The sequence below is a fragment of the Martes martes genome, assembly GCF_963455335.1.
Source record: "Martes martes genome assembly, contig: scaffold_171, whole genome shotgun sequence".
Lineage (NCBI taxonomy): Eukaryota > Metazoa > Chordata > Mammalia > Carnivora > Mustelidae > Martes > Martes martes.
The window spans coordinates 63,838-80,641 of record NW_027666473.1 but is presented as its reverse complement, the minus strand read 5'-3'; the positions used below and the strand labels follow the sequence as shown (position 1 = coordinate 80,641).

At 39.6% G+C, this 16,804-nt stretch overlaps 1 protein-coding gene across 1 annotated transcript in view; it reads right to left on the bottom strand.

Moving 5' to 3' along the window:
• Positions 1 to 6,677, bottom strand: part of IL20RB (interleukin 20 receptor subunit beta) — a 39,599-nt gene extending 32,922 nt beyond the window's left edge. Inside the window, exon 1 of the mRNA XM_080831553.1 lies at positions 6,431 to 6,677. Coding sequence (XP_080687679.1) covers positions 6,431 to 6,470 — 40 coding nt within the window. The 5' untranslated portion in view covers positions 6,471 to 6,677. The remainder of the gene's footprint in view (positions 1 to 6,430) is intronic.
• Positions 6,678 to 16,804: the final 10,127 nt, after the last annotated feature.

Genomic DNA, 16,804 nt, shown 5'->3' with positions numbered 1-16,804 from the left:
CCAAAATAGCCAAACTATGGAAAGAGCCCAGATGTCCACCAACAGATGAATGGATAAAGAAGATGTGGTAGGGATGCCTGGGTGGCTCAGTCGGTTGAGCATCTGCCTTCAGCTCAGGTCATGATCCCGGAGTCCTGGAATTGAGTCCCTCATTGGGCTCCACGATCAGTGGGGAGTCTGTTTTTGCCTCTGCCTGCTGCTCCCCCTGCTTGTGCTCTCTCTTTCTCTGTCCTATAGATAAATAAAATCTTTTTTAAAATGTGGTAAGTACATGTACATGTGTGTGTGTGCACACATACACACAATGGAATATTACACAGCCATCAAAAAATGAAATCTTGTCATTTGCAATGACATGGATGGAACTAGAGGGTATTATGCTAAGAGAAATAAGTCAATCAGAGAAAGACAATTATCACATGATCTCACTGATATGTGGGATTTGAGAAACAAGGCAGAGGATCATAGGAGAAGAGAGCAAAAAATGAAACAAGATGAAACCAGAGAGAGAGACAAACCATAGGAGTCTCTTACTCATAGGAAACAAAAAGCTTGCTGGAGGGAGGTGGGTGGGGGGATGGGGTAACTTGGTGATGGACATTGGGGAGGGCACATGATATAAGATTGATGAATCACAGGTCTGTATCCCTGAAACAAATAATACATTATATGTTAATTTTAAAAGAGTACTTATCAGTTGTTTTGTAGAATATTCCTCAATTTGAGTTTATCTGATGTTTTCCCATAATTTGACTGAGGTAATACATTTTTGGCATGTATTCACAAGGAGTTCATGATTTAAGTGTCTTATGGGTGATGTTAACCTTGGTCACCTGGTTAAGGTGGTATCTCTACTATAAAAGTTATCATTTCTCCCTTTATAATTAATAAATAACTTAGAGGACATACTTTGACACTATGTGACTGTTCTCCTTCTCAAACTTTTATCCATTAGTTTTAGTTCTTACTAGTGGTTATTATTTGTAACAATTATTGCTCTAATGTTCTAATTCACCATTATTTACGGTTTATTAATTGGAATTCTGTAAGGAAAAGCTGTTCCTTCTCTACTATTTATTCATTCATTCGTTCATTTAACTACTTATATTAGTATGGGGTCATGAATATTTATTTTATTCTATTCTAACTTTGTTACTCAAATTATTCCAGCTTTGGCCATTGGGGGCTCTTTCAAATTGGTTCTTTTTTTTTTTTTTTAAGGTTTTATTTATTTATTGGACAGAGAGAGCACACAAGAAGGGGGAGTGGCAGAGGGAGAGGGAGAAGCAGACTCCCCACTGAGCAGGGAGACTGATGATCCTGAACTCTGGGATTATGACTTGAACTGAAGGCAGATGCTTAACAGACTGAGCCACCCAGGTGCCCCTTCAGATTGGTTCTTGTGTCCTTTTTACTTATTCCCATTCCTCACTCTCTTTTTTCGTGTTTTTTTTTTTTTAAGATTTTATTTATTTATTTGACAGACAGAGATCACAAGTAGGCAGAGAGGAAGGCAGAGAGAGAGGAGGAAGCAGGCTCCCTGCGGAGCAGAGAGCCGGATGTGGGGCTCAATCCCAGGACCCTGGGATCATGACCTGAGCTGAAGGCAGAGGCTTTAACCCACTGAGCCACTCAGGCGCCCCTCGTGTTATTTTTTTTAAGATTTTATTTATTTATTTAACAGATAGAGAGATCACAAGTAGGCAGAGAGGCAGGCAGAGAGAGAAGGAGGCAGGCTCCCTGCTGAGCACAGAGCCCGATGCGGGGCTCAATCCCAGGACCCTGAGATCATGACCTGAGCCAAAGGCACAGGCTTTAACCCACTGAGCCACCCAGGAGCTCCTTTCATGTTATTTTTATTAATAGAATTTTTATTTTTTGAATAATCTCAGATTTACAGAAAAAACTGCAGACAGTACACACAGAGTTTCTACATATCCTTCACCCAGTTTCCCCTAATATTAACATCTTACATAACCATGATGTATTTGTCAAAACTAAGAAATGAACAACATTGGTACATTACCATTAACCAAACTCTACACTTGCTTGAATTTTGTTAGGTTTTCCACTAATGTTCTTTTTTCCAATCCAGGATCCAATCCAGAATACTCATTTCATTTAGGACTCCATCCTTTTTTGAGTACTTTCTTACTCACTACAAATGCTCCAGACTTGTCTTTTATTTTCTCTGCCCGGTTCTGGAATAAACCACTTCTCCAAGGAGCCCCAGATAGGGAGTTTTGAAAAATTCCAATGCCCAGGAAGCACCCTAGATTAATTAAGTCAGAATCTCTGGCTCTTGAAACCCAGGCATTTATAGTTTTAAAAGCTCCCCAGGTGATTGCAATGTGCATTTGAGACTGAGTACCACTAATGCAGACCTTACCTCTCATTGCCAAAGAATAGTTGAAACTATAGTAGTCAATTCCCTAATGCCAGAGACTTAAATGTATTTCTCAGCAGGCTCTTATGTCCCCTGAAGACAAGGGACTCCAATTTATTCTCCTATAATCAGCACCTAGCCCAGAACCTAGCACATAGAAGGTAAGAGAAATGCCATTTAATGAAAATTAAGTAAGTGAATTAGGTATTGGCTCCCTTAATGAAATTAGCCTCAGCCTTACTTCCTTTTTCCTAATCTCCTATCTTATATTAGATGTTTTTGCTACTAAGTAAGGCTGTCCACCATAAAGCCCTTGGGCAAATTTTCCAAACAGAAATCCTTGTATCTCCTCCTTAGAATGATCCCAATGCTGGCTTCCTCCCACTAGGTCTACTGCCAACTCCCCTTGCTTGAGTTCCTTTCTGCCACTTCTACCCTCCAACAGTCCTTATAGCAAATGCTCAGAAAAGGTAGCAGCATCTTTATTCCCCGTACTTTGTCTGTCCTCCCTTTTCCTAACCTGCTTCAGTGTCTCAGCTTCTTTTCAAGAGAGATACAGAGGGCACAGGCTCTGGAACTAGCCAAACCAGAGTCAAATCCCAATTCTCCAACTTACTATATGTAAATACTTAGGCAAATTACTGAACCTCTCTGAGTCTGTTCCATAGTATGTAAAGTGGGTGTAATACCACCTACTTTGCAGGATTGTGAGAAGTCAAGAGAACATTTTTGCTAAACTAGAGCACTGTGTGAGCTCAGAAACAGCCACTGTGATTGTTTTTGCTTCTATTGCTATTGATGTTGTTGGTAGTAGTAGTGGTGGCAGTAGTAGTAGTAGTACTAGTAGGAATCAGAAGTAGTAGTAGTAGTGATCAGTTTCCTGAATCACACACTATTATTTGGAAGAAAGAGTGCACGGCAAATGAATTCTATAAAGGTGAGCAAGAATTTCTATCCACCTGTCCAGGGATCTAGAGTAATCGAAGTTCATTTAGAATTTGAAGAATTCTTTGCAATCACCTACACCATCCAGAGGAAATGGTCAAAACTGTACAAAGGCAACCTTAACTAAAGCAATTATTTGCTGAGAACACCATCTGTTTACATAACCCACAGATAATTATAATTAACATGGGGGTGGCACACATTGACATCTTCGGAGTGCTTTCGTTTGCATCATCTCATTTAATTAAAACACCTCCCAATCTCAAGGTGGCTATTTTTTTTTTAACCATTTCACTGATGAGGAAAATGAAGTTGTATGATACAGTCACTGAGCCAGCAAGTGAGGGAGTCAAAACTTACACAGGTCTCTCTGATTAGGACATCCTTGTGGTTTCCATTACTGCGAGGGTTTTTTGTTTTTTGTTTTTCTGTATAGGTTTATAGGTGGCAGAAGACCACACTCATTTCCAGCTCTGTTTGAAACAGGAGTTTTCAGGAAAGGCTTAGAAGACTGGACCGCCTCACTGAAGAAAATGTCAAATTTTAGAATGGGTGAAGGGAGTCAAAAGGTACAAATTTCCAGTTTTAAGTGAAATAGGTAAGTCCTGGGGATGTAATGTACAGCATGGTAACTATAGTTATTAATACTGCTTGCATATTTTAAGGTATTTAAATAGCACTGTATTGTATCACAAGGAAAAAAAATGTGTAACTGTCACCAACTAGAATCCAAGACCTGACATTTACTGCCCACCTGTTTGTACTCACTAACCTTTGTCCTGTATTTTTCTTTAAGCTCTTCTTTCTGGCTTACCTCTTAACTCAGGCAAATGAAACCCAAACCTACCCCCCAGGGATAGCGATGGCCCTAACACCTCCTACTGTCTCAGATGACCCAGACTGCTTGAGCTAAACCCCAGGCTAAGGCCTATGCAGATGGACCATGGAGTGACCTGTGGAATAACCAGCAATTACCTTTACCTTATTGTAAAGGAGAAGCACAAGTCTCATTTACATAATGTACAATGTGTGCCTAGGCATGTTTCCTTATGGCGCATGTGAAAACTTATGTCCACCTCTACATACCATGACAGGGTTTTCCTATCTAAAATATTCATTCTAACTCTAAACAAAAGGAACCCATCCACCCTGGGGGAGTTACTGCTTTGGAAGTCATTTGCCATATCTCCTTATTTGTTGCAAAAAGAAGTTTTCCTTGTGCAACAAATTAACTTGCAGTTTCTGACTCATCAAGGAGCCAACTCACATTGGTTTGGTTACATAACTATGTATGATGATGGATGTTAATAGATTTATTATGGTCATCATTCTGCAATAAATACGAATACCAAATCATTATGGTGTATATCTGGAAGTAATACAATGTTAAATGTCAATTATACCTCAATGAAGGAAAAAGAATTTGGAAAAAATTGCTGAGCCTTCCCCTTCTCATTTGGCCTCCTCATCTTCTCCCTCTGGCTTAGTGGGGGCTTGTTTTTCTGGCAACTAATCAGTCAGCTAACTAACCAAATAACCAACATGATTAGCCTATGCTAGGAGCTGTGAGGACACCAGAAAAGATGTCCAGGCCCTTCCCTCAGGCCAGCACAGGAAAACAGAAGTAACCCACTTAAGCAGAGTATGTGCGGTCAAGGGTCAAAGGCGAGAGAAGTCTGGGAAGAGTCTAAAGCTAGAGGGAATGACAAGGGGAGTATGGGCTTGAGTTGAGGAAAGGAACAGAGTGCTTCTGGTAGGAAATAACTATCATAAAAGCTGGGAGGAGGAAATGAGGGTATTACAGGTGAAGACAGCAGCTACCTGTGGTTCATACCGTTGCCAAAGAAAAATGGGGAATAGAGTTGAGGTCTGAATATGCAGGATCATGAAACAAACAGTGGATCTGAATGCCCTGAGCGTTCATGCACTGAACAATCTCGTGCACTGAGCAACTGGGAGTTGTGAAGGTTTTTGAGCTAGGAAGAGACACTATAAGTTTGATGTTAAAAAGCCAATTCTAAACATCTGCAAATCGCTTTAGAATAATTTGTTGCCTGATTTAAACTAAAACAATTAGTTCTCAGAGGAAGGAAGGAAGGGGGGAGAGAAGGAAAGGAAGGGAGGGAGGGAGAGAGGGAAGGAAGGAAGGAAGGAGAAAGAAAAGACAGAAAGAACTCAAGGCTCCCACCAACACTGCAAAGTGCCCAGTACCTCAGAGCATTAAAATTTTAAATTTCCCTTAAATGTGTTTTGGCATGAAGAACATCAAAGACTAAGGACCTTCAATTTTGGAACAACAAAGCATGTAGGTACAAGCAGCCAGGAGTGGAGCAGAGAAAATTATGTAATCTTACTGGTAGAGAAAATGCCCCAAACCAATTTTTTTTAAATGCTATGGAGTACATAACTGCTACTTTTTCTGCAGTGACCAGGAGAAATCCAATTTTTATAAGTCTTACACCCAATATTAAGGTTGCAAATTAAGCCTTTTTATTTATGTATATATTGTTAGAATCTTTATTTTATTTTACCCTGTCTTTACAGTTAACATCCCAAGGCACACACAGAAAGACCCAGATAACCATGTTTTGCTTTTTAAAACCAGATGAGACAATTTTTTTTTTTAAGGTTTTATTTAATTGTCAGAGAGACAGAGAGAGAGCACAAGCAGGGGAGCAGCAGGCAGAGGGAGAAGCAGGAGAAGCAGGCTCCCCGCTGAGCAAGGAGCCTGATGCAGGACTCGATCCCCGTACTCTGGGATCATGACCGGAGCCAAAGGCAGGCGCTTAACCAACAGAGCAACACAGGTGTCCCAGATGAGATAAATAATAAAATGCATGGAGCTCTGCTAATCTATCTGCTTTGATACTTTATCTTTCCAAATTGTTCTGTGATCATTAGCAAAGAGATTTCCAAACAGAATGCAGGCTTTTGCTTTGTGAGTGGGGATGAAGGCTTAAGATGTGAGAAACCTTTTTAAAAACAAACACAATATGTTCTATACATATATTGCAACTCCAAACTCTGTTAAAGTATTTTTCACCTTCTTAACCTATATTTGAATCCCAAGCTACTGGCTATATTCTAATTCATACTTACCTACGAGTAAACAAGGAATCAAGGCGTAGAAAAACCACATGATAAGATTTGTCAAGACTTCTTCTAAAACCACAGAGAGGGTCTGTGTTTGGCAGATTCAGCTAGACCTGGAATATTGTTTCCTTCCAGAATGAAGCATTCTGTCCATCTCAGCCATCCTTGCTTCAGAATGCAGGTTTGGAGCTGAGGTCCGATTTGCCGTGAAGACTGAATTGTTCTAGAAAGAGGAGCCAGCCCAGACAGCTCAGAAGGGGCGGGCTGTGCAGCTCCCTCCTTTCTGTCCAAACCCAGATATTGCATCAGAGGGAGTGGCCTAGAAGAGTTCCAGAGAAAAGGTAACTCTGAGGAGCTTGAGAATCTGCCTAGGAGAGATACCTAAGGCTCTGTCCTGGAGGACCCTGGCTGTCCCTAAAGGCCTCACGCATGGTGAGCAAGCAAGATTACTTTACCCTCTCCTCAAATAGCTATTGTCTTCCAAGTCTCCATCTTGTGAGTTCATTCAAGCTGGGTACTTACTAGCTCCTTTCGCTACATATTTTAGAAAAGGTAAAGTTGTTAAAAAAAATTTTTTTTAAATATCTTTTAAAAAGTCAGAAGGTGAAGAATATAGCTTTATATTTGCTTATATTTGCAAAAAGAAAACCTGGAAGGAGATACAGACTCTCACAAGATTGGTTACCTTGGAGCAGAGAGAGTGGGAATCAGCAAGATGGAGGAGAAAAATGGGACCAAGACTCCTTGCAGGACATCTTTGTTTGGGGACTTCTTTTTGAAGTTTTGTTTTGTGTTTTTTTTTTTGTTTTTGTTTTTTTTGTAAATATACATAACATAAAGTTTACCTTCTTAACAATTTAAAAATTATTTTATTTAAATTCAATTTAGTTAACATATACTGTATTAGTTTCAGGGTAGAATTTAGTGATTAATTAGTTGAATATAATACCAAGTGCTCATTACTTCAGGTGCCCTCCTTAATACCCATCACCCAGTTACCCCATCCCCCCAACCATTCCTCCTCCAGCAACCCTCAGTTTGTTTCCTGGAATTAAGAGTCTCTTATGGTTTGCCTCCCTCTCTGTTGTCATTGTATTTTATTTTTCCTTCCCTTCCCCTATGTTCATCTGTTTTGTTTCTTAAATTCCACCCAGGAGTGAAATCATATGCTATTTGTCTTTCTGACTTCCTTCTTAACCATTTTTAAGTGCACAGTTCAGTGGTATTAATATATTCAAATTGTTGTGCAACCATCACCACCATCCATCCCTATAAATCTTTTCATCTTATAAAACTGAAACTCTATACCAGTTAAACAATAACTCCCCATTTCTCCCTCCCCTTAGCCCCTGACAACCACCATTGCACACTCTGCCTTTATGATTCTGACTACACTATCTCATATAAATGGAATCCTGAAATTACTTGCCTATGACTTATTTCACTTAGCATAATGTCCTCAAGATTCAACCATATTGTTGTATATTATAGAATTTCCTTCCTTTCTAAAGCTAAATAATATTCCATTGTATGTACATAACACATTTTGCTTATCATTCATTCATCCATCAATGGACATTTGAGTTGCTTCCACTTCTTAGCTATTGTGCATACTGCTGCTATGAACATGGATATACAAACATCTCTTTAAGACCCTGTTTTCAATTCTTTTGGGTGCTGTATATCTTTTTGTACTGTTTGATGTAAGCATTAGTGGAATGCATTAGTGGGCCAATATGGGTTTTAGAGTGCCACAGATTTTGGTTCCACTTTCAGAACTTATTTGCATTATAACCTTTGGAAAAGTTAATCACCTATTTTTATTCATTCAACAAATATTCACTAAGGGCCTACTGTACCATAGAATCTGGGAATTCAATAGTCCCTGCCCTAATCCAAGACCTTTTCAACTAGTGGAGAAGACAGGTATGGAAATAGTCATAAATCAATACTGAAGATAAAGTGACAGAAATATCCACAAGGGAATATAGGAGAGCAAGATTGGGTGGCAAGGAATGAGGCTCACAGATCCAGGATTCCAGACAGCTCTGAATGCTTTGTTGAGGAGATTAGAGTTTATCCTGAGAGCAATGAAAGGGTTAAAAGCTCAAATCTCATCATGTTATTCCCTGCATTGGAGCTTTAAAAAGTTTATGACTGGAGTGGAGAAAACAGTGGAAGGGACAAAACTGGAGGCAGGAGGGCAACGAATAAACTATGTTGGTCAGCGAGGTGAGAGATAGTGTTGGCTTCCACTAGGCTTTCCCAGGTCTGTAGAGAGCAGTGACTAAATTCAAAAGATGAAAGAGGCAGAAATTGATAGCTCTTAGATACAGAATGGATTAGCAGGGTGGAGGAGGAAAACAAGACTTTCAGGTCTAGGTTTGAGTAACTGGGTGGTTGGCAGCTCCTCAATCAAAATAATGGAGAGGAGGAGGAAGAGGTGAGGTCTGACTAGGCAGGGTTGGGGGTGGTACAGAAGGTTCCATGTGTTCACCTTCATACACTTCAATTTGACATGCTTCTATGGGCAGCAGCAGTCTCTAGTATGTTAATGATCTTTGTCCCAAATCTGTGGGTGTCAAGGGCATGGTACCATTTCCCCTACCCTCAGCATTCCAGTGGTAGCAGAGATCAGGAAGTGGGTGAGAGCATACAAGGAGATTGTGTAGATAAAGGAGACATGTGGACGTGCTCCTGGAGAAGACCTACCTATAAGGACGAGCACAAGAAAGAAGAAATGGAGATACAGGGAGAAAAATAGGCCAGAGAGGTAGCCCTGGAGCAAACTTTGGTCCTGGAAATGACAAAGGATGGGGAAAATCATCAAGGAGGAGTGCAGAAGAGTCACTGAGTTGATCACTGAAAAATGTCCCCTGAATTTAGCACCTGGAAGGTCATCTGTTAAATCTCAGTAACAGGGGTTTCAGTGGAGAGCTTGGCTCATCAGATCGATAGTTGTAGGTTGAGGAGTGGATAGGAAAAGTAGTACTCCTTTGATATGAATGGGAAGAAAGCAACTCCATTTTTTTAAGCAACTCCTTATTTAAGCAAAAATAAGCAACTCCTTATTTTTTCATTTACAAAATAGGTAATGCCTTACATAATAGTTGTGGGATTAAAGAATACTGTCAAAGCACAATTAGCCCAGTTCCAGGAATACAGGTCTTCACAAATGCTGTATTAACCATTTGCTATATTCATAATGTTAACAATAAATACAGAAGCCCCTGGCTTGCTCAGTCAGTGGAGCATGCAACTCTTGATCTCAGGGTTGTAGGTTTGAGTCCCATGCAAGGTGTAGAGATCACTTAAAAACAAAATCTTTTAAAAAACAAACAAACCAATAAAGACATTGGGGATTATTCACTTTGGCTGGTCCTTTGTAGGTTCCCCATTTCATGGTCTGGCCCCTGGACCAGCAAAGAAAGGCTTCCAGTTGAAGATCTCTATTAGAGGGTACTTTAAAGAAGGCTCTGGAAACAATTGTCTGGGTTGGCATCTGGTCTCTGCCACTTACTAGTTGTATTTTTTAGGCAAGTCATTTAAATAGTCTGTTTTAATGTCTTTACCTGTAAATTGGGAGACCATAGTACCTAATTCATAGGGCTGTTGTGAGGACTAAATGGGATGGTATACTTAGAATGGGATCTGGCAAAATAAGTGTTAATATTAGTTGTGTATTTTTTTACTACATCATGGTCAAGAACACTTGGTGCATGTTTTCCATGATCCCAGGACTGAGTCAGTGGCCACATCTGTGCCCTGACCTCTGGTCACCAGCTGCTTGTACATAGTCTCTCACTGCTCTCCTAGCTTCTGATCCTGGCCCTCTGCCTTTGGGTCTGGACACACACCAACTTGGGAATGCTTCATACAACTAGCTTTGACACTTGTCCCCACTTTTACTTTTGTTTTCCCAGTCCTGGCTTCCTAATTCCTCTGTCCTAAGTCCATTTCCGCCCACAATTTCCACGTGTTAAAATCTAACAGTCAAAGTCAATGCATACTGGGTACCTACTACATGCCAGGAATTGTCCCTAAAGGCTTTCCATAATTATAAAGATTTCCATATATTATATAACAGACTTACAAGGTAAGTACTGATTTCCAACTTTTCAGATGAGGACATAGGGATCAGAGAAATTTATTTACTATACATCACAGAGCTAGTCAGGGATGGAGACAGGAATTTCAACCGAGGTTTGCCTAACTCCAAGTCCTTTTCACTCACCTAACTGTACCACAATGTGTCTGAGGAGCACAGTGGGGTGAGTGATCCTGGAGATTAGCAAAGGTTTTAGGAAATAGACAAATCTCAATATGGAATCCTAAGGATCTACCAATTAGATTTGGGTAGGAGAGATCATTCAGTTGAGCATTCCAACTGGGCCAGTAGCATGAGCCAAGCTCAAGGACCAAAAAGTTGAAGGGAATACACACTGAGGATGGAAAGGAAAAGATATGTAAACAGAAAATGACAGAACAACTCATTTACTTATGCTGTGGGGGAAGCAGGAGAGTTGTTCAACAGAACTTGGGTTAAGGTAGTTAGCTCTACTTGGGCATGGGTTCCTGGCAAGATGCCCGGCTGCCATGTTGACAAGGCAGTACTACTGAGCTTTCACAAGCCACCGCAAGGACAGTCTCTGTCTTGGACTCAGCACACCTCAAGGGACACTGAAGGATAATGCCACCTGCCTGCCACAGCTTTTGACAACAGCCCCTGTCAGGACTTGTTCATGACTCAAGAAACTCAGACCATCACCCCTGATTGGGCCTGCCATTGAGTGAGAACTTCTAGACAGCTGTGCCTCACCTTCCAGCTCCTACCCTTGCCTTGATATCCCCCCTCTGATCTATACCTTCTTCTTCTGACTTTGAGGTACTTCTATACCTTCTTGTTAGCTGGTTGGGGTCTCTTTAAGGCAACATGCCCAAACCAAACTATTCTCTAACATGTTTCCTGCACTTCTCAGGTTAATTTCTACTGCTCTCCAGAGTTGAAGGATCATTTATGTCTGAAGACGAACTGCTGAAGTATGGACCTATTTCCTACTATAAGCAAGTACAGTCTAGAAATAGGAATTTTTTTCCTATTACATTATTTGCCACTTAAGTATTTGATATTTAATTCTGGAAGAAAAAGCAAGGAGAGAAAAGGTTTTTAGGGAAAGGTAAAGAGACAGTGGGGAGGGATAAGGAACTGATGATTGAAGAAGAGATTCCTAAGCTCTCTGAGTTCTGTAGGGCTGGGACTAGAATTGAACCAAGGGTGGGTGGGGCAGTAAGGTGCAAAATTTGAGGCCACCACTCTTAGGGTTGTGTAAGCGCAGGATAGGTCCTGGTACCCTGGCATGGACTACATGGTCAATTACTCCATTCCAATGACCATTCCTTGCCCTACTTAGCACAGAATTCCCTTTCCTGTACCCAGATTCCTAAATATCTATGTCCTGGATTTTTAGCATGTCTGACAGTTGTAATCCAGTCTCAATTTTTCTTTCCTCCCTCCCTTTTTCCCTCTTTCTTTTTGGAAAAAACAGGCTATTCCCCTTGTCTTACTCTTCTAAATTTTTTTTTAAGTTTTATTTATTTATTTGACAGACAGAGATTACAAGTAGGCAGAGAGGCAGGCAGAGAGAGAGAGAGGAGGAAGCAGGCTCCCTGCTGAGCAGAGAGCCCGATGCAGGGCTTGATCCCAGGACCCTGGGATCATGACCTGAGCTGAAGGCAGAGGCTTTAACCCACTGAGCCGCCCAGGTGCCCCTGTCTTACTCTTCTAACTCCTCCTTCCACTGAGTCTGCTCCAGATATAACTATGTAACTTTCAAGCTCTAGTTTTCAGGGTTCTCACAGCCCTTTTTCACCTCCTTTCAATATATTTTATACTTTTTCATTTCCTTCCTAGTTTATTGTCTGGCCACCAATGCAGAGCACCAGGAATTTAATTCTCCTTAGCCTCAATTTTTTCCTTTAGGTGTGATCTGATGTCTGTCAAACAGTTCTTCTTCCTGATTTTTTTTTTTCAGTGTGACATCCCCCAACAACTCCTCTTAGGATGGAGAATCAAGCTTTATTCAGAACAGCCCTTTAAGTTAAAAGTTCTATACTTAAATACCATTTTATTAAAAAAAAAAAAAACCAACCCTGGAAACCAGAAACAATGCTCTGTAATAGTGGAAATTTTTAAATGGCTATGGCTGCTGTATTTTCACACAACCACTAGTTTAATCCTGTTCAGTCATCACTGATTCTATTAAGTGGAGTACACAATAAGCTCAAAGGTCAATTTTTTTTTTTTTTTATTAGAGGCATCCTTTGATCACCCTATATTAACACCCCACTTCTCACTCAACCTCCTCAACCTCCTGCTCTGTTCTTTCTTTGGAGCACTTCACCATTAGATGTCTCATCACTAGCAATATAAATTTTATGACAGCTATGTCTATTTTCTTCAGTATCATATTGCTAGCTCAAAACTCTGACACCTGAGCGTTCAAATATTTGAGGTGAGTTGACCGCATGGCTGGATGATGGATAAATATCTCCAAAAGCCAAACACTGACACACAATCATACATATAGATATAACAGTTCAAATACTATTCTTTTCATCTTGGCACCAAGTGATTAGCATTTGCCCTGAGGAAATCAGTATTTCTTTTCTGTACCATCCCCCTTTAGTCTAGAAAACATATCAAAACAAGTAAAATTTGGCATTACATGCTCCTAGAAACAACATGCTTATTTAGGGATTACATATTTCTTTCAGTAAGAGCCCAAGAAAATCAATTCAATAATCGTTCTAAAACAGACAACAATTCAGTCTCATTTTGGAACCCAGCTGTCTCCGTAATTACCCAAAGGCCATCTGCAACTTTTCTACATAGTCTCAGATAGAAATTTTCTTAGAATCAGCCCAGAAATTTATTTAAAGCAACGAAGGATTTTACATTAGATGTCTATTTATGTTTGTTTTCCTGTTTGAAAGTCATTACTTTTCTGAAAGGTACCAGAAAACATGGAAAAAAGGAATTTGACTACTCTTTGTCTTCTGCAGTTATAACTACAAATGAAATTTACATTATCCCAAAATACTGAGCCCAGCTTTAACCTAGCCTTAAAAACACTTAAAAAGTAATTTGAGCAAAACATTTAAAAATCAGCCAGACCAGTAGATAAATGTTTGTGCTAAGCCACTATGAGCAACAGCCCAATTCTGAAATATTTGATAGTTAAAAGTGCTCTGGCCAACAAACATAATCTTAAAAAGACATTTTGGTTTAAAAAATTTACTTCTATGAACATGGCTGATTGAAACTCCTATTCTTTAAAACCTCACAACACTCAATTTAGGTTCTACTCATTAAAAACGTCTCAGCAAACTCTATACTTTCAGATCAAAAAACACCTCCATGGTAACTAGAAAAATACATTTCAGTTCCTTGGTCACTTTGTTTAGATCATGTAACAGCAAGAAATTAGGGTGTGGAGTATGAACAGTATGCCGGTCGACACGTGTTTAGATGACAGAGCTGAGTCATATAAACTTGCTAAACCAACAGAACCAGCTTATCAGAGGGGAGAAGCTTCCTACCTTGCTTCCCAGTAGAATCAAATAATGGTTTTCCCCAGCAGTAATGTTGCATTTTTTAGAAAGTCCATTGGATGCCGTTCAGAACATAAAATGAAGATGTCATCTCTCTCTTATCAATATCCTTTAAGGAAGAAGTGACTATAATTGTGAAGCCACTTGGAAACAGTTAAAAGATCTCTGTATATTTATCTATATACACAAGAATACAAAGGGCTCCCTTTTCTTGGAGCAAAATATTAAAGTGGAAAAGTTAAATCATGTTGTAAGGCTACATTCCTAATTTGTTGATTTGGACATTGCATCTGAGCTGTTTCTGAAAATTAAGTTTCCAGATTCTAAACCAAAACTTCCACATTATAAGATAGGAATTAACTACAACTGCATTTGGAGATGTGAACTAGGGAGACAAGGGTTGAAAAGGAGACTTTTACAATTCTTTTTTTTTTTCTTTTTAACCATGTACATTAGTAACATTAAGGGAACCATTTATATTAGGTTCCATCCAATAGTCACCTGGTGGGAATTCAACTCCAGTACTGTCAGCTTATTATTCAGGGGAAATCAAAACTCTAATATTTTGTGAAATGCCCCAATTTTTAAATATGAACAATTACTTTTGTACTATGTGGGCTTTACTGTGATCCTATTTGGTTATACCCTGAATAGGGCACCTGGCCAAGACGTGGGAGAGGGTCAGGGTATGGAGGTTAAGAGGTGCCTTTTCCTAATTCTCACAGAAGTATCTACACTGACAGTAATGCCCCTGTGTCATCATAATCTCTGGATTTGAAGACAGAATGAGAGCTTTGAAGTTGGAGATAATTTATGTGCCATGCACCTATAAGGATGGCCCTTTTCTACCAACCCAAGTTGCTTATCTGCCAGCAACAGCAATGATTAGTTAGCTTTCCTGTTTTTAGTGATATATATGTGACATGGTCTTTAATTGTGCTAGGCATCTGTTACTGTGATGTAAATGTAAAAGATACAGTGTATGTGTTCATACATATTCAAATGAATCCTAAGGACCTATGACCAACTGATAGATACTGAAACAACAGCCTTTCATTACTAAACTTCAGTTCTCAAATAACTTCTTCCAAGATTTTGGAGAAGTTCCTGATAGCTAAGTGTCTTCTCACATATGGAAGAAAATATCTGTAAATCCACTCTTCCCAGAACTCTTAGTCTGTTTGTTTTAATGTGAAGACTTATTTTAGACAGTGAGAGAAAGAGAGAAAATGAGAGTGCAAGAGGGAGAGAATCCCAAGCAGAATCCCCGCTGAGCGCATAGCCCAATGCAGGGTTCAAGCCCCCGACACTGAGCTCATGACCTGAGCTGAAATCAAGAGGTGGACACTCAGCTGAGCCACCCAGGCTATCCCCAGAACTCTGAAGTCTAAAACAAGCAGAGATGGCAGTGTGTCACCAAACAGAATGTACCAGGCTGGAAATAAGGAGACCTGGTTTCTGAAAGAATCTTTTTTTTTTTTTTTTTAAGATTTTATTTATTTATTTGACAGACAGAGATCACAAGCAGGCAGAGAGGCAGGCAGGCAGAGAGGAGAAAGCAGGCTCTCCACGGAGCAAAGAGCCCGATGCGGGGCTCGATCCCAGGACCCTGGGATCATGACCTGAGCTGAAGGCAGAGGCTTTAACCCACTAAGCCACCCAGGCGCCCCGAGACCTGGTTTCTAATACAAGTCCTGCTACTCACTAGCTACGCAAATGCTTTCTAAGGTTGTTCTAGCTCTTAAGAAAATTGCTTCAAGTAAAGTTTACATTTATAAAAAAGTTATTGAGGTAAGGGTTGGTTTAAGACTTTTAAAAATTTGATAAAATGTTTAAGTACAAAATTCCATAGTTGCCAGTGAGATTTTCATCCCAGTGTAATAAGAGCACACAATAGGTATTACTGGCTCATCAACTACCTGGCATTTTGCAGCCCAGCTGTGCATGGACAGGAGAGGGACTTAAGGACTTGAGAAACTACAGGACACCTGAAAGAAGAAAAATGTGGCAATAGAAAAAGAAAAGATGAGTGATGATACCTTTTATATCTGTGTGGAATACATTTTCTCTTCTCTGAGTTAACAAATGGAAGAGTTCTACAGCCTGGTTTGCCTGCCTCAACTCCTGAATGCTGTTTAAGCTTTATTTTGTTGAACAATCAGATGGCCCAACTCTTCTGCCTTATAGAAGATAAGTAAATGCAATGCTTGTTAAAATGGTTAAGTGGGCTATCTGGGAACTCTCTAGTTATTATAAATCTAATTATGGCACAGAAATGTGTAGTCTACTTCCAATGCTACTCCATTCCTAGCTGCTTTCTCAAAATCCTTAATCCTCAGTGAGGTTTACTATATATAGTTCATGCCTGTGATACAAAGATTAATTTTTTTTAAAGTAATACTGGGGGAAAAAAACAAAAAATGGCGAAAAGGCATCATCAAATGTTTAAATAAAAAGATGTTTACTACCTAATCATATTTTAACACTGAAATTTTCTTCAACTTATAGTCAAGTGATTTCACAGCAAAAAAGGGAGGCACACAACTTATTTCTATTTTACTTAACTACTAATAATCATTCAATAAACAAAGGGAGATTGACAAAGATAAGCGGATATAATGAAAATGAAAAATTATACTTCAGTGCCTTAATTATATTTGCTGACCCTGTTGCTTAGTGGGAGAAGCCAGGGCTGCCACCCAGTGGTAATGTAAAGACTTTAAACGATTTTAAGATTTGAAAATTTAAAAAAAATTAATAATTTAAAAA